The sequence below is a fragment of the Gymnoscopelus braueri genome (assembly GCF_963280865.1).
Source record: "Gymnoscopelus braueri genome assembly, chromosome: 2".
NCBI lineage: Eukaryota > Metazoa > Chordata > Actinopteri > Myctophiformes > Myctophidae > Gymnoscopelus > Gymnoscopelus braueri.
In genome coordinates this window covers 16,016,751-16,035,006 of record NC_137604.1, presented here as the reverse complement: position 1 = coordinate 16,035,006, position 18,256 = coordinate 16,016,751, and the positions used below count along the sequence as shown (strand labels likewise).

At 41.3% G+C, this 18,256-nt stretch overlaps 1 protein-coding gene across 5 annotated transcripts in view; it reads left to right on the top strand.

The window, feature by feature from the left end:
* The first annotated feature begins 116 nt into the window (after positions 1-116).
* LOC308074292 (uncharacterized protein) overlaps positions 117-18,256 on the top strand; it is a 42,369-nt gene continuing 24,229 nt past the window's right edge. For 4 of the 5 annotated variants that reach the window (XR_013932085.1, XR_013932086.1, XM_080413684.1 and 1 more), the window contains exons 1-6: positions 1,334-1,474; positions 9,654-9,699; positions 11,730-11,889; positions 12,819-12,873; positions 13,444-13,525; positions 17,085-17,200. Coding sequence is in view for 3 of the 5 variants with exons in the window: in XM_080413684.1 (XP_080269810.1) it covers positions 1,439-1,474; positions 9,654-9,699; positions 11,730-11,889; positions 12,819-12,873; positions 13,444-13,525; positions 17,085-17,200 (495 nt within the window). In the remaining 2 variants the exon portion in view is untranslated. Of the gene's footprint in view, positions 214-1,333; positions 1,475-9,653; positions 9,700-11,729; positions 11,890-12,818; positions 12,874-13,443; positions 13,526-17,084; positions 17,201-18,256 lie in introns of those variants that run through there. The other variant, XM_080413685.1, reaches the window with a different exon arrangement.

The following is an 18,256-nucleotide window of genomic DNA, read 5'->3' as shown; positions in this document are numbered from 1 at the left end:
AAGTGCTCATGTGGCCAGGTTTGATGGTTAGTCGCTTCTTTTTGGGCTTGTTTTCCTACACCTGGTTGCTTTTTTCTCTCGCAAAACCTGGCAACACTGCTGGTGTGGGGTTGACGCGGGGTTACTGTCTGTCGCCAGCTGCTGCTGTGTGTGTGTGTGTGTCAGTGGAATATAAAACTAACAAATCTGCAACATCTGGATTCACACAACAAGGTAAACATAATATCCATGTCAAACTTTTAAAACTGACTCTTGTGTTGTATGTGGAAATTATCCCACAGAGAAGTCCTAGAGAGACTAGATAGATTTTTACTCGCAAAAAACTGCGCAATAATTAATTGCTTTCTTTACAAAGCTCGCCGGGTTTCATTTTACGCACAGCGGATAGTGTGTTTACAGTTTGATCCGTGGTTGCAGGACCGGTCTGTGTGCTGCTTATGTGTGTGTGTGTGTGAGAGAGTGTATGTGTTTTGAGGGGAGGGGGGGGGTCTGGACTGCATGCATATTGGGGGGTCCAGCAGCCGCGTTGCGTGCAAAGCTGTATGGAATGGAGGGTGTGTGCGTGTTGTGCGTCTGCTCGCTGTGTGTCTACGAATCTCATGTATCTTCTCTCCACTTCGTCCAATGTGTAAATCCCTCAAGATCCACTGTAAACTAACCGTCCCCGCGTGGACGTGGTGGACCTGTATGTATGTATGTCACTCTGATGGTTAGAAAAAGCAACCGGTACGTACAGAGCATCTAGATGTTGTGTGTGTAAGTGCTGTGGCATTCGGGATTTCGGGTGTGTCTTCTATCGGTGTTGCCAGGTTTTGCGAGAGAAACGAGCTCAAAAGAGGCGACTGCCTGGATCACAGCTATGATCTGATGTTTTCAAAAGTATATTTAAAAAAAATTGGATTTTTTTTGTGAAACATGATTTTAACAACACAAACCTTGTATGTGGGTCACTGGAACAAAATAGTTTCAGATGGGGGTCTTCCAGGACAAATACATATTCATTTGGAGGTCCTTGACATGAAAATGTCCTCTGAGTCACTGGTTTCAACCATAAAAAAAACAAAACAAAAACAACATTGGAAACATGCCAAAATAAGCAACAGCTACACTTTTAGAAACAAGCCACAAAAAAAAAATCGCAACCCGCAATCTACCAATATTAACAAGCAACTTCACAGCGAAACAAGCCCAAAGTCGCTCATATAATAAGCAGACATGGCAACCCCGCCGGGCGTGTCTTCTATCCTTTGTGTTATTTAGTTGTTCCATGTCCTGAGATGCCATCCTCCCGAGGACGGAGAGGAACCTCCCTCTTTTATGCTTGCAGGGGCCCTGCTACTGTAGGCTATTATTGTGAATATGAAATGTTAGGAAGAAGCCATAACTCCTCGGCGTTTCCTCTAATGGCCTGAGTTGTGTTTTAATCACAGGCAACACGATGCAGAGGATGTGTTTCACCCATTGTTTTCAACAGGTAGGCTGCAGTAAAAATGCCATGTCAGTATTAAGCGAAGCTGTGAGCCACCCATGCTGTTGAATTTGTGAAATATTGGCATATTTCCGATATATTACTGATCTAGCCTATTATTATTAATATATATATATTGTTTTAATATTTTTTTATGTTTTGGGTCATAATATGTTTGGTCATGTTTGTTTTCTATATTATTGTTATTATTATTATAGGTTACAATGATCAAACAATGTGAAATAACTATCAGCTCAGCTTCATCCATGCATATTAACACATTATGTATGGTTCTGTTATATAACACATATTTTTTCCTTCCGTTTTCTGTTATTCCTGTGTTCTTAGTGCAGTCTAGCATAGACATAGTGAGGGAGGGAAGGTGGTTGACTCACACTACATTGACCTCACCACATTGTAAGTGCATACTAGTCTGTACCTTCAGGACTGCTCCTGAATATTTCAAAAAGGGCTTTCTTTTAAGATGAGCAAAATCCCATCCTACTAGTCCAACGTCTAGTGGTCCCATTCTTCACGTCTAGGACCAAAAAGCTGTCCAAGTGAATGACAGCAAAAAGCTAAAAACAAGAATGACTCAAAAAAGCCCAATGGCTCATTACAGTATACAGCACATCAGTGCTTATTTTCACCCCTGTAACCATGGGCCTGTACGACAGCATATCACACTGGACACCCATTGTTTAGGTCAGTGGTTCTTCAAACCCTTTCATATCAAGGACCCCCATAACTATGAGGGCGTACTCATTGTACACACTCAGAGTTACAGACCCGTAAGGGTCCATTTGGGTCCCTGGACCCCACTTTGAGAGCCATTAATGGTACAACATCTCTTGTCTAAAACATGGCATTTTTAATTGCCATGCCAGCCCAAGGCCCTTGGAATATTGCAACATTCACCTCTATTTGATGGCCCCGACTACAAGACTGTCTTGCCCAATAAAGAATGTGGTGGGCTGGCAGTGGCAAAGGAGGTCACTTTCCCCCAAAATGACTGAATGAACTATCTGGGACACTTAGCAGTGACCACACCAATGGAGCATATCAGGAGAATAAAAGCACTGTCATTGTATTTACCTGGATCATTAGACTTGATTAATGGGGAAGGGATATGTATTGATCACTGCAACATGACACACTGTGCATCATATATCGTTCCTTAAAACGTATGTTAGATATTTTAACCATATAAAAAATTTCAACCTCGAGATATTGGAAATATTCTCAGTCACAGTATTTTCTAATTGTATCTAATAAATAATTCACTAGAGTCATCTTCTCTGCATCTCTCTGTTGCTTCTCCATTAGTCTCTCAAGTCTGACTATCACTTCCACTCTTAAATAGCTACGTCTGTAATACTGCCTGGTAAAAAGTTGTAACAGGAATCAGCTGTCATGCTTTTCAAGTGTATTTGAGATAATTCAACCAATCGAGGCGCTGTGTTCACCAACATGAATTTGAAACCATTTCAATTTCCATTTCTGCTAAGCAATTGGCTAGATAGGCTTCGACTAATTTGGTTTCCAGTAAGAGTTATTTACCTGACTGCAGTAGAGCTCGACTGATGAGAGATTTTTAGGTCCAATCCCGATACTGATTTTGTAGAGTCCTAGAACACTCACTGTGTTTTTAATGATATTTGGTAAAACAGAACTACAAAATCTTGAAATCAATTTGAAAAACATTATTTATATATATATATATATATATATATATATATATATATATATATATATATATATATGAACTCTTGTTGAAAGACATCACATGAGTGAGTGGTTGTGAGTTTGTAGATCTGCTATTTTTGAAAACTTTTGAAAACGTTTGTCTATAATGAATGACATGCCCAAAATAGGGACTCCAGATTGAAAGTGGTTAAAATCAGGACACAACGACTGCATAATTGCCAAATACCAACCATCCAACCGACAAACCATAAAAAGTAATAAAATAATGTCCGATATATCAGCCAAACAGATACAGTTATTGGTCGGGCACTAGGAAACGGAAGTGGGGAAATGACGTGGCATACGCTTTATTGTCGACATTTTTTTTTATTCATAAATATTAAGAAGGATGATTTGATTTCATTACAAATATATGGAGGCTCATTGTTGAACTGTGATCAGTGAAGTTTAGTGAAAGCAATACATGCTACAGTAGCACTTAACCACTGAACCAGTTAATCATAAAAGAATATTCTCATTAACTTCAGAAATAGCCGATATACAAGCTCATAATGACATGCCCAAAATTGGGACACCAGGAGTGGTTAGGCTATGTATTAATTGTCTCTCTGGTGGTTACTTGCTGGAAAGTGGAAAGAGGAAATGCATGTTGTGTCTTGTGTTTATCTCCACACACTATGTCTGTCTGTGTTCCTGTGTTAAAGGGATACTTCACTTTCACATAAAATAAACATTTAAAAAATATATTAAAAATAAATGAAAAAAGTAATGGAAAATTCATGGCCCCCTCACGCATTAGAGTGTCCTACTAATGTGTGAGGGGGCCTTTATTTTGCCATAACTTCTTTCATTTTTTTTTAATATATTTTTTTAATGTTTATTTTATGTGAAAGTGAAGTATCCCTTTAATCATTTAATGCTGGCTCGGCTTTCATGCAACTGCCAATTAAAGCAAATTCCTTGTGTAAACCTCATGCTAATAAGTCAACACATTCTGATTCTGATGATTAAATTATTCACACGAATAACAGGCAGTGTGACAGCATTTACCAAAGCTTTTAATGACTGTTGCTAGTGCTTAAATAGTTGACAAGGTTATCTCTTATCTCTTCACCTTTCTCTCTTTATCTTTGGCTCCATGTGTAAATGTTTAGACAAAGAAGGTAGTTGTAAGACTGCTATCTTATAAAATCAACATAACGGGCCGGTTCTCGGGTGTGTTTGCCTGTCTTTGAGTGTGTGTGTGTGTGTGTGTGGGGGTGTTGGGTGTGTACTTGTACTACTATACTTGCGAGAGTCAAACCCCTCCACAAGTAAATAGACATTGGCCCTCATTTATCAATGGAGTGTACAAATTGGCTTATATTTGAGCCCAGGAATGACCTTACGCCAACGACGTAAGATCTGAGCGGGCCGTACGCTAAAGTCAAAGATTGATAAATGCTGGGTTAGGTGATCTCGCCGTACGCCCATTTTCCATGTCCTCACAAGATAAATGGTTGTTTTACGGTAAAAGAAAAGAGAGAAAAAAAGAGTTAGGGTACAGACACTTCGAACTTTGTGTCTACCTGTGTCTGCGTCTTTTTGCAATCAATGGTTTTCAATGGGAACAGAGCATTTTGTTGTCACTGCGCGGCTTCCCGCTCGTTGCGCACATTTTGCGTTTGTGTGTTTTATCCACCAGGGCGCCTCCAGTAGAGAGCAATTCTATATGGAGCAGATAAAAGCTTGATACCGTGGCTGCTTTTTGACTGGGATACCTATATCTTTTTGATGATTGGTTCGAATGGTTGAAGGACAGCCTTCTTTTCCCGTTGCTGCTATCGCTTCCCATGCTCTGGAAGGGTGGTAACAGATCTCGGACGCTGTAAGCAAGCTATTCTGGCCACGGTGGCCGGCCACAGCGCTCCTCAGAGCGGCTATCGCTGGCCGTAGCATGTACTGTAGATCTACGACTTTCGGTCACACCGGGACAGGGGACAGCTTGTTGGATCCGGGCTGGCAAGGCACATCCAACGGTGCCCGGCCCGAGTCTGTCCGTTGCTCCCCGGCCTGCCTGGGCGTGAAAGACCCCCTCCCGTGGAGGTCGAGGGACCTCCGGGGCGGACAGGACAGACATACAGGACTGCCGCAGCTATTCTTTTTGAACGATAAATGGATCAAATGAACAAACTGCTTCACATGAACAATGTTGGTGTAATTAAGAGATTTGATATGGGATATATGTTTGTATACACAGATTTACCAATAAAAGAGAGTCGGAAAGGGTTCAAGGCACGCATTAAATTACAACCTGGTATCCCAGTCCCAATGACATTACTTATGTCATTTGTTCTTGTTCCTCTCTTCCTCCAATCGGATTAGTCAAGAGGCTGCTTCATGTTGCTTCATACCCGGAGCTGTAGGACTTTGTTACTTAAAAAGACTGTAGCTAAGAAAACGATGGTGAACCGGTACACATGCAAAGAGATTGCTTTAAAAACTATGTTTTGTGTGATGGGGGCAGGGACCTGAAAGTGAGTGACAGGTGCATATCTGATTGCATAGCAACGTGAAGACAGTGAACTACAAGCTGCTCTGCTTTGTAGACTTCACAAATCGGGCACACCCTGCGTCTTTCAGCCTCCCAAAGTTCCGTCTGACTTTACCCGTAGGCTTAAAATTAGGAAAATATTCAGGTTGGGGTTAGGATTACTGTAGGAATTTAGAGGTTTGGTTTAGGGGTTAGGGTTGGAGTTATGACTGATTTATACTTAGTTGAATGCCGGTGTCATGCACCGAAAATAGCAGATCTACAAGGTTGTACAGTAGCTCGGCTATTTTCGGCTTTAGGGTTATGGTCAAAACGGCCATACATTTTAAAGATGGCATTCATCAAATCAACGTCCCAAAATGTTGATGTCCTTACAAGTATAGTAATACAAACGTGCGTGCGTGCGTGCGTGCGTGCGTGCGTGCGTGCGTGCGTGCGTGCGTGCGTGCGTGCGTGCGTGCGTGCGTGCGTGCGTGCGTGCGTGCGTGCGTGCGTGCGTGCGTGCGTGCGTGTGTGTGTGTGTGTGTGCATACACAATTACACATGAATGTCAGAGTGTTGCAGGCCTATCTCGTAGAGCGTAATAAAGTTTACATGCCTGGAGAGGTTCCTAAGTGTTGGTTTCCAGGAAAGAGAAGGGGAAGTTTTACTGCAGTCAGTCTAGGAATTCCTCTGCCAGCCAACAGAGACATTCCTCGGGGTCTCCTCTAGCATGCCCTGGGCACACACACAATAGGGACAAACAAACATGCCGACAGATTGGCAGACACACCCAAACACACACAAGAAGCGAGGTGGGCATTGCAGATTCCCATACAGTGCAACATCCAGGCATCTACAAAAAATAGGTGAACATATTACCACATATATTATACACATATACAGTAGCGGAAGAGCGCAGGGGCATCATTGGGGTCTCAATTGCCACCCTCTAGTGCTCACATTTAACCTCAAATTCAGTTGTTTTATGCACATGTTTTCCCCAACTCTGAACATAGTTTTAGATCAACGCTGAGTGCATCTCGCTCCATGATTGAGACATGTGACGTCCATGTGACACATGTTATAGATATGTGCCTTCTTGTCTGCAACCATATTACTGTACATTTATTAACCACTTTCAACCTGGCATCCATCCATTTGGGCATGTCATTAGTATGTGTCAGTGTTTCTCATACTTTTCAGGTGCGACCCTCCAAAATACTCATATTTGAACTAGGGACCCTCAACCCTGACAGTTGTAGGAGAATAGGAGATTAGGCATTACACTTTGTTTGACTCAGTTCCACAGATAAATGAGCGTTGTAAGCTTGTAGATCGTCTATTTTCAAAATGTTTGCTTATTTCTTAGGTAATATTTGACAATTTGGCCAATTTGACAATTTTTATAGTATACTTTTGACCCAGTAATGGTCTTATTTTATATATATATTATATATATATATATATATATATATATATATATTTAGAGGTATTACAAAGTCTTAAAAGTCCTTAAATTGTCACTTTAGAAATGTGCAGATACCCTGTGTACACTTATACTGTACGTTGGTTTGTTTACTGTTGAGTGAGAAAACAAATGTTGCAAATTAAGCAAATGTGCTTATCGGGGACCCCCTGGGGGTCCCGACCCACAGTTTGGGAACCACTGGTATAGGTGAACATTTTCATTTCCCCCGCCAAAAAAATAGGACAAAAATAGTGGAACTGCGAGCTCACTTGTAGATCCACTATTTTCAGTATTTTGGAAATGGGGCTTCATGGTAACTTACACTGTATGTTATTTCTGCCACCCCTTATTTATTTTCTCTGAAATGACGGACGCCTCTGGAAGACTGTCAACAGAGAGGCCATGGCGACAGATAGACTAGATTAGAATGATGGTCACATGACGGTCACATGGCCTGTGGTTGCCTGGGTCCACCCCTGTGTGAGCGGAGCGTGCTTTGTGTAGATTGTGTGGTGTGGTGGCAGCAGATTAATTACACATGACGGCATGACTTTATCAGAGGAATGGTGGCAGCAGGCTGGCATGACTTCAAATCAATGCTATCTCAAGCTTTTGCCTCCATTGCAATTTCTTTTTAAATAGCGAAACTAGCAGATCTACAAGCTTGTGTATAGGGTTAAAGGGATATTTCACCCCAAAAAAATTCTTATTTTCTATCAATTACACACCCCATGAAGCCTTGAATTCATGGAGATTTTTTAGTTTTTGTCGCATTCCTATGCCAATAATTTGATGACTGGTGGAAAGATGCTAATGTCTCCGGTAGGAGACTCAAAGTTGACACTTTGTGTCTCTGCCGGTCATCAAATTATTGGCTTAGGAATGCGACAAAAACAAAACAATCTCCATGAATTCAAGTCTCCATGGGGTGTGTAATCGATCGAAAAAAAAGTCATTTTGGGGGTGAACTATGCCTTTTAAGTGGTGGATCAGACTAATCAATTAAGTGGATTATAAAAATGTTTTATTCCTTCCGTATAGATTCGTTGATATACAAGTTCCCCCCTCAAAATGCTTACTTGATTAACTTACATGAGCAAGATTAAGTCGGTTATTGGTTCTAAATGTCGATTTTGATATATTTTGGCTTAACTGCCCAGCCCTAGGCTGATCTGTCCAAACAAGTGAACCCTCGTAGTGTATCTTTGCTCACAGGAATGAGAGAGCAAAAAAACGGTAGGTTCCGGTCGTATCGTTTTCACCAGATAAGCGTACATGAATGATGTGGTATTTACAGGTGGAGACACAAATTGTGATCCTGTGCCAGTAACTCAAATTGATTTTGTACAAGCTCATAGCGATGAGCTTGTATATCTGCTATTTTTGAATAGCTAAAAGTCTAAAATATGGATAAAGGGGTTCAAATGATTGCGACGCTTTATTACCTAATTTTGCTGGCCCCTGCCCCCTGGTACCCCCCCAAGGACCCCTGGGGACCCCACTTTGAGAACCAATGCCGTAGGGGTCCCCAGACCCCACTTTTGAGAACCATTGGCTTAGACAAATCCGCCCAAAGTGGGTTTGCCCGACAAGTTTTTCCGACAAGATCATTGGAAAGTGAATGATTTAATTCAAGGAGTATTCTATCATTTGATGCATACTGGGTCATGGGTGGATAATAATGCATGGCTTCGGGGTCACGGTGCAACGTGCAACATGGACCTTCCCCGCTGTGGATCATGCAAAGATTATAAATCACGCCTTCACCCACTGACTCTTAAATGGACATCTGGCTCCGGAGTTGCTCATGAATAATAAACTAAGTGAAATGTGTGTTGACGTACGGTGACATTGATGTGCTGGCAAACCGCAGTAGTTTTGGCAGTAATGAGTCACTGATTAATTACAACCCCAGACCCCCACCCCTCCCCCATCCGTGTCAGCTGTTGCACACCTCATCTGCAGCTACTGCCCATTTGATTCTGTTGAAGGTCCCAGAAACCAACGCTGCGGTTACTCATAGGCATGTTTGTGCACCACAGGAAATGTTTTCAGCCACATGCCTTTTGCTACGTCTATATACCTGTCATGGCTATTAATGTCTATGTATGATCCTGTGATTCATGCCATGGGATCATGGTCTTGAGTTAGATAAAAGACGATGATGAAGGTTTGTTGTCTTGTCGTCTCAATCTGCTGCAGCCAGCGACTGGAATGACCTACAAAAAAACAACAACATAACTTTAAAACTGGACACTTTCATCTCTAAGTTTTTTAAGCTTTTGAAGTCTCTGTTATGGTTTTTAATTGTTTTAAGCTGATTGTTGATTTATTTTCTTCACATTTCTCCTCACCCTCAGGAGGCCTTACCTTTTGCCAGGCCGCAGTTGCAAATAAGAATTTGTTCTTAAACTTGCTTTGCCTGGTTAAATAAGGGTTAAACAAATAAATAAAATAAATAAACTAACTCTAACACTCTCTCTCTCTCTCTCTAGATGATGTGGCGTCTTGTGATCCTGCTTGGCATTGCCCTCAGTGTGGGTAAGTAGGCTATCATCATGTCATCTGTTCAGCCCCGAATCTGCCTGGCCCACTCCTCTTTCCACACTGTTTTTCTTTGTTTCCTCAGCCTCCACACACACATAATGCACACGCAGTACGATCCAGAGTGTTAATTTAACACATCACATTTACACTTTTGGCTCCCAGTGAAAAATGCATGTTTTTCAGACAGTTCTCCCTCCATGACCATAGGGATAACTGAGCCCTCTACACCAGTGGTTCGTTTTCATGTCAAGGACCCCCAAATTACTAAGATTTGTGATTTTGTGTTATTAAAAACTTTCTAAATTATTTAAAAATAAATGTTTTTTTTTTAATACATTCAACATCTTTCCTATTAAAATTGGCTTCAGGGAGGTAATTCTCCCCCAAAATTATTAAAAGTAATTCAGTAATTGAAAAGTAATTGAGAAAACACGGTCTCCTCACGTATTAGAAGGACAATATCAGTCACCAGAACAAAGGATGGGTGTTTTCAATGAATATAACACGGTTAAAATAGAGTTTGAAGTTACAATGGGATTGTAGAGGAAGGGGGCGCAAAAATGTATATCAAATATCTAAATACTGAATCAAGCAACTTAGAAACTGTCTGGGGTGCTCACAAAAGCCTGAATAGACGTAAAAATTACCCCAAACATGTTTGAAATGAAATATCCCTTTAAGTGGTTAAATGTCTGAAATAAACACAACACATTAATTAACACAACACTGATGATAAATAGTGGTCCTTGGCCTGAAGACCCCTGCGCTAAGCTTTAGGTCACAGTGCTAGTTCATTCTAGCTCCAAAATCCCCCCGGTCCTGGGGGCTTGCGGAGCCCCCCACAGATGACAAGGGGAATGAAACCCTTGGGTGATTTTAGTTGCTTTCCAGTTAAGGTGAAAAACGGTTAAAAAGGTGGCAGAATGTATATGACTGACCTTATAGTACACTGTGATGTAAGCAACAACAAGTGTGTCAGTGTGTGGCATTGACTCACCTGTTGACTACTATCTATGCTGCACATTTGGTGTGCAAGCATAGGCTGCGCTCTTCTGGGCACCGCTAAATCAAAGACAAATCAATAGAAAGCAAGACTGGCAAACTTCACTTGACTTCCTGTATCTATGTGACGTAGGGGTCCACCGCTTTAGAAGGCCAGAAGTAGGTTGTGAGTTTATTCATTCCAATGGGAGAAGTGAACGTGAACACAGATTATTTTCCCCCCATGGTCATTGTAGTGAGTAAATATTGGACCCATTCTTCACAAGCCACATAATTATGTTCAGGACATGTTGACATTAACCCATTAAGACCCAGGAACGCTTCTGTGTTTGCTATAACCATAAAATAGCAGATATACAAGCTCATAGCCCGAGTGCCGTGCTATGATCTTGTAGATCTGCTATTTTTAGAAGAATCTTGAACATTTATGCAAATCTTTGAATACATATGTTTTTTAACATACATTTAACATTTAAACAACATTTTTAACTCAAATCTTTGCTTCGGGAGGTCCCTGGAACAAATTATTTCGCTTCAAAAAACGTTCGCTTCAAAAAAATATATTCAAAGATTTGCACACATTTTCACGATTTTTCAAAAATAGCCAAAGAAATCTAAAATGACACGGATACTTTCCCGGTCTAAATGGGTTAAATGGTCGATTTCAAAAAGAGAAATCAGGAGGATCGAGACCTTTTTGGTGTCAGCAACAGGAGATCTCACGAGATCTAGCAACAGTGATCATAGGACGTTCGTAGCGTCAAACCGCGCAGACTTAGAAAACCGGACATGTATACCATTTCATACTAGTTACGAGGCTTGGGCGTGGCTATCTAATATGTTAAGGATCTTTGGTTAAATCTAACACGGCCATTATGAATTGTATTAGCTGCAGCTGCCAAGTGTTTAATCTGCTGTAGTTTTTATAACCTGAACTGGTAAACAAACTAAACAATCAACTTAGAGTTTCGTAACTCCCTTTAACCTCCTCTTTTATTTTCATCTTCTTCTGCCTTTATCAGACTCCTATGGCATGCATGAGCGCGACGAACATGAGCGCTTGACCCACGGGCGCCAGTTGAAGATCTACCTGCCCAAGAACGTGGAGAGGCTGGAGTTCACTCCGGCCGGTAGCTACCAGGTGGATGTCCTATGGGAGGAGAAGGATAGGAACTTTCACAGGTTGGGACCATTTTAAATTTTCATCTCAAAGAGTTTTTGTGTTGTGCACCGAAAATATGCGTCGGGTTGATTGATAGGCCTGTCACAATTATTACATAATCGCCTAATCACAATTATTTATTGCATAATTGGCATAATCGTCATAATCATTTCCATGTTAAAAATGTCCTTATATTTTCAAACATACACAATTGTGAAAATAGCAAGCTCAAAACGCATCGGCTATATCCAGATTTTCTTTAAGTAATATAATGTGTATGTTATTTGTCATATCTGCCCTGTGCAACTTCAGTTCTTTTACGAAGACTAAAAGCGAAACAGAAATGAGATTTATTTATATCCATAACGTTCCAATGTTCAACGACAGAAACATAATTAAATCTTTATACAAATATTTGAGTGACAATTAATCGTCAAGTAAAATTTCATAATCTCCATAATCCACAACTTGCATCAGGGCACCCAGATTAGCAATTTCTCCAAATTGCTTTCTAGTATGTATGCTTGCACCGCAGGGAAATAATGGTGAAGTGAACTTGCTTCATAATCACACGTTGCTGCTTTATATGGCTACTTTATGTGCACGTCAATGTGTGCCACTAATTCCTTAGTTAGGACATATTTGATTACGATGTGAGCATATAGGCACAAACAGTGTTTTATCTGCACCTGTAGTACCTAGATGATATGGTTTTCATGCAATGGTTATTAACACCTTTATCTTCCATCTGAAAAGTTTTCTTTTTCATAGCATTCATCACAAAAAAAAGAACATAGGCTAGCTGGCTTTCGAGTCGCACGTAGTTAGCTTGCTACCTTACTGACCCTTATAAAGAATGGCTGGAACACATTTGAGAAATTAGATTGTTTGTGTGAAGTTGTTCTTCTGTATTGCCCTGTTAAAGTACTTCATGTTAATGTGTCTTCAGAGGCAGAGGCAGAGTGACTGGAACAGGCAGTGACCGACGCTGGTACCTCGACAAGGTGGCCATGAATCCATGCCTTCAAATCATATTGTAGAAAGTAGGGCTGGGCGATATGACTTCAATCAATATCATTGAATACGATAATTTAAAACTTTTGTCTCGATTACAATCGATGAACGATATTTTTTTATACAAGCTCACAAAGTGTCGCGAGATCTTATAGTGCGTGCCAACGCGTCGTCACCACAGGGGGGCGTGGCATAGATAGCTGCAGCCATACTTGTGGGGGGCAATGTTAAGTCAACCTGTTTTATACCCCACAAAGATGTCCGCCGCTACCAAATGACACTTGTTGACGCCCCTTCAGGATTTTTGCCACGCACTATAGATCTGCTATTTTTGCACAGCACCAACAAAGTATAATACAGTATAATGGTTAATCAGTTATAAAAGCTATTATAATTATTTTGCCGATTATTCTGATATATAAAATAAAAACCTGCTTCTCCACCATTTTCTGTTAATTGCCCAGCCCTAGTAGAAATGTGACAGATAACAGTAACATTGCTGTTCGGTATGGGTTGGCATTGAGTATGTGTTGACGTTGTGCTGCATTCTGTTTTATCAGGTGACATTCGAGGATGAGGGAACATACACACGAAAAGACTTCTGGAATAAAGAAATCTCCACTGTTAAAGTGGCAATCGTAGGTAAGTCTGCAGTCCTGTTCTCCGCCAAAATAGCGGGATTGTTGAGGTAAATTCTTTTCATAATGTTTTAATAATACCCTAGAGTGTGGTATGACAGTACAGTGGTGTGACAGTAATGTCGGTACTCAATTAAAACTTTATTCAAACTTTATTCAGCCATCAAGACTCTATTTATGATTTTTAGCTTGTTTATTTATTTTATGTTGTGTGTTCTACACAACATAACATGAATAAACAAGCTAAAAATCATAAATAGAGGCTGACTCTCCAGTGTTTATGCAGCCTGGATGAGTACCAGAGACAGCTCTTCCTAGGATTAACTATTATTATCCTCAATAATGCTGTTCCAGGACTCATGCAGTCAGAACATGAATCCATACATAGATTCTGACTGCATAATCCAGAGTGGGAACGCATCTGTGTCATTTTAAGATTTCTTTGGCTACTCAAAAATAGCAGACGTGCCACGCTCATAGCGTGGCACGAGTGCCTCGCTATGAGCTTGTAGATCGGCTATTTTTGAATGCGCCTCACCGGAATGCGCCCCACCGGAAGTCTCGCTAGACGAAAAAAAAAAAGCTAAGACAACCGTGGGGCAAAATTCCCCTTTAAGAGGGCCTGGCATGTATGCGTTCCACAAGTAACAAACAGGTGACTGGCACTATGCCATCTAGGACAGTGGTTCCCAAACAAGGACCCCCAAATTGATATGGATTTGGCCGCGGACCCCCATCTGAAAATGTTTCGTGCCAGGGAGCCCCAGAAGAGAAGATTTGTGTAAAAAAAAAAAATCTAAATTGTTAAACCTTTTCAAACTATTTTCAATATTTTATATTATTATATTATATTATATATCCGCGGTCCCCGGACCCCACTTTGAGAACCACTGATCTAGGAACCTTAAGCAGAAGCTTCTGTAGGCACAGGGTGCAGAATCACCCCCAGGCGCATTAAGGGTTAAATACCAGGGGTTCTCAACTTGAGATCCCAGGAACCCCGGAGTTTCTTGAGGGGGTTCCAGTGGGGTGGACCTTTTTATGGGTCTGTAACTCTGAGAGTGTACAGATGGAACCACATAAGGATCCATTTAATTACGCAATATTACACGATTATTGATGCGGTCAGAAACGAGGCACAGCCAAATTCCGCAAGCATCCCTGAAGTGTGGCTTTTGGCTTACGCATTCGGCTGCAGACATACGCAGAACTCAGTCTAGCTTACTGAGCTTAGCATAACGGATACTTATTTGTAGGTAAACACCTGTAGCTGATGCCGTCACATGGCCACACAATCTCCGGCGCTCGTCCCCTGGGCAGCTGATCTACAAGCTCAACGCATGCTGTTGCGATGCATTGTGAGCTTGAAGACTGGCTATTTTCGGGAAAGATATTTGGTGTAGTTGGGGGAAAAAAGGTAGCTGAACCAAGTATAGACCCCTGGCGGACTCCGGTCAGCAAAGTATATACAAGTGGTTAATCGGTATTGGATTAGAACATCACAATATCCAAAATCCAAGACAATAGTTCAGTGTTTCTCAAAGTGGGGTCCAGGGACCCTCGGGGTTCCTTGAGGTGGTTCCAAATGGACACGTTACGGGTCCGTAACCCTGAGAGTGTACAGCGCGACACGTCGCTAGCTTGTAGATCGGCTATTCTCAGCAGGCAACCAAGAGTAAAATCAGCCATCAAGACGCCATCAAGGCTCCGCCAAAATACAATTTAGTCGACTAAATCAACTGTAGATTTAGTCGACTATAAGCTTATGATTAAAACTAAAACATTTCAGATGACTAAAATATGACTAAAACTAAATGGAATTTTATTCAAAAGACTATGACAAACATCTAAATTTGATGTCAAAATCAACACTAGAACCAAATGATGCAAAAAAAAACGCAACTTTACATTCGACAAACAGATTAGCTCACTCGTAAAAAACTGCTTTTTTCATTTACGGCTTCTCGCCAAAATCAAAACAAATCCCCCACTCAAACAATTTGAATTAGTGATCCATGCCTTTATCTCATCTAGTCTGGACTATTACAATGCCCTTTATTATGGCATCGACCACTCCCTATTCAGGCGTTTCTCACAGGTACCAAAAAATGTGACCACATCACACCAGTTTTGGCCTCTCTCCATTGGCGTCCGGTGAAATATAGAATTGATTTTAAAATGTTACTATTTGCTTTTAAATCCATCAATGGTCTGGCCCCCCCCATATATGGCCGAACCTTTAACACCCCATAATCCACCCAGAGCTCTGAGGTCTGCTGACCAGTCGCTGCTGACTGTGCCATCAAATTTAACCCTCAAAACCAAAGGGGGTCGCGCTTTTGCGGTGGCAAACCCACCACATCTCCCCCTCCACATCAGATCTGCTCTGTCTATCCAGATTTTTAAGTCCTTACTTAAAACTCACCTCTTCTCTCTGGCCTTTAACCACATCCAATCCTAAATGTTCCTGTTTTAACTCTTATCTAATCGTTCCCTACCCTCTGTGTACATAGGTGTAATTATTCAATCCCGCTCTGTGTCTTATTTCTCCTACATGCACACATGCTGTGCGTCTTATACATGATTATGTGTTTTTTGTGTTCTTTTGATTCGATGTATTGTTTTTCTCTTTCTGTTTTTACCTGTGGAGCACTTAGGTCAACTAAGGTTGTGTAAAAATGTGCTATATAAATAAAGTTTGATTGATTGATTGAAATGGACCCATATGGGTCCATTTGGCTCAATTTGTACACTCTCAGAGTTATGAGGGGTCATTGAAATTAACACATTGAGTGCCAAAAACGGTCCAGACCGTTTTTGAGAAGCTATGCATTATGTGCCATAAAGGGTCCGGACCGTTTTTGGCCCATTTTTAAAAAAAAAATATTTTTCCCACTTGGGGCGCTCTAACGAAACTTTGTGATCATCCAAGGAGTCTCTAAGAAGGAGAGGCCGGATGTGGATCCATGTCAAAAATGCTTCCGGTCGTCCGCTCCAATGACTAAACTAAACTCCTTGACGTATCAGACACGCCCCCTTCCTATACAAACCCATTGTAACATCAAACTCCATTTTAACCATGTTAGATTCGTCGAAAAGACCCATCCTTGGTTCTGGTGAGTCACCCTGCCCTCCTAATGCGTGAGGGGGCCGTGTTTTTCCGATTATTTTTTTCATTTATTTTGGGTGAGTCACCAGAACCAAGGACGGGTGTTTTTGATGAATCTAACATGGTTAAAATGGAGTTTGAAGTTACAATGGGTTTGTATAGGAAGGGGGCGTGTCTGATAACATGAATATCAAATGTCTAAATACTTAATCAAGCAACTTAAAAACTGTCTGGGGGGTTCACAAAGGCCTGAGTAGACGATAAAATGACCAAACGTTTTTTTGAAAGTGAAATATCCCTTTAATATCTCCTATTTCTTTTTAACGTGTTGGAAGTGAGCCGTTTTCGATCGGCGATCACTCTGCAATGGAGGATCTTCAGTGGTATATATGTCATGCTTTTCTGCTGAATAACAAGTGCCATTGATGAATCAGCCAATCTCTTTCTCCTCCAGCCAGGAGCGTATATTCCAAGTGTATAGCAGGAGAATCGCTCAAAGTTGACCTGGAGGGCTTGCGTCTGGAGGATGCCAACCTCGACTTCTCTTCGGAGGCAGGAAATTATACACTGGTAGGATGGATGGATGGATGGATGCATGGATTGTTATGGGTAAATGTCTTGATGAGGGGGCATACTGAGAGATGTATGGAATACTGCAGCATGCCCCTAGTAGGGATGTCAATAACGGATAGTCATGCAGTCGGTTAGCCCATTGGTTCTCAAAGTGGGGTCCGGGGACCCCCAGGGGTCCTTGAGGGGGTTCCAGGGGGTCCCCAGCAAAATGTGTGAATATAGCATCACAATATATTTAACCTTTTATACTTTGGCTATTCAAAAATAGCAGATATACAAGCTCATAGCGCGGCACCGAGTGCCGCGCTATGAGCTTATAGATCTGCTATTTTTGAAAAAATCGTGAAAATGTGTGCATATCTTTGAATATATTTATTTTTTAAAGCAAACATTTTTTAACTCAAATCTTTGCTTCTGGGGGTCCCAGGCACAATATTTTCAGATGGGGGTCCGCGGCCAAATATATATCAATTTGGGGGTCTCTGGCATGGAAAAAGTTTGAGCAGCACTGGGTTAGCCCACAGCATTATTAATTAATGGTTAATAACTACGGCATAATCGGCATGGCTCAAATGTGCACGGTAGACTTATATCACTGCGTAGATATTAGTCTGGAATCTCTGTGTGGAACCTGCATTTCCGAGGGGCAAAATGAAAAAATGCCTCTGGAGATAAACCCGCCCCATATTTGCATACTGGGCACTGATTGGTCCCTCACAACTTCGAAGGGAGAGAAATCCAATCTCTATTGAGAGGGGCCAGACCTAATCGGCCAAGGGCCATTTCTTTTTTGCAATGGCAGATTTTGTCTGGAACCAGGCTACATGGTAGCTAGCTGGATATTACCATGTCCACATCGTAGTCAAAGTATTAGTATTAACCCATTAAAGGAGAATTCCGGACATTTTAAGTGTTATCTTTGATGTGTAGTTACTCACTCACCGAGTTATGAAGTGGCGTTGAGTTTTTCACGCGATTCCCCTGTCTGTGAGTCTGGTCGACCCCCACTATTGGCATAGTGGGAGGCGCATGTCTTAGTGAAAATCCACAAAT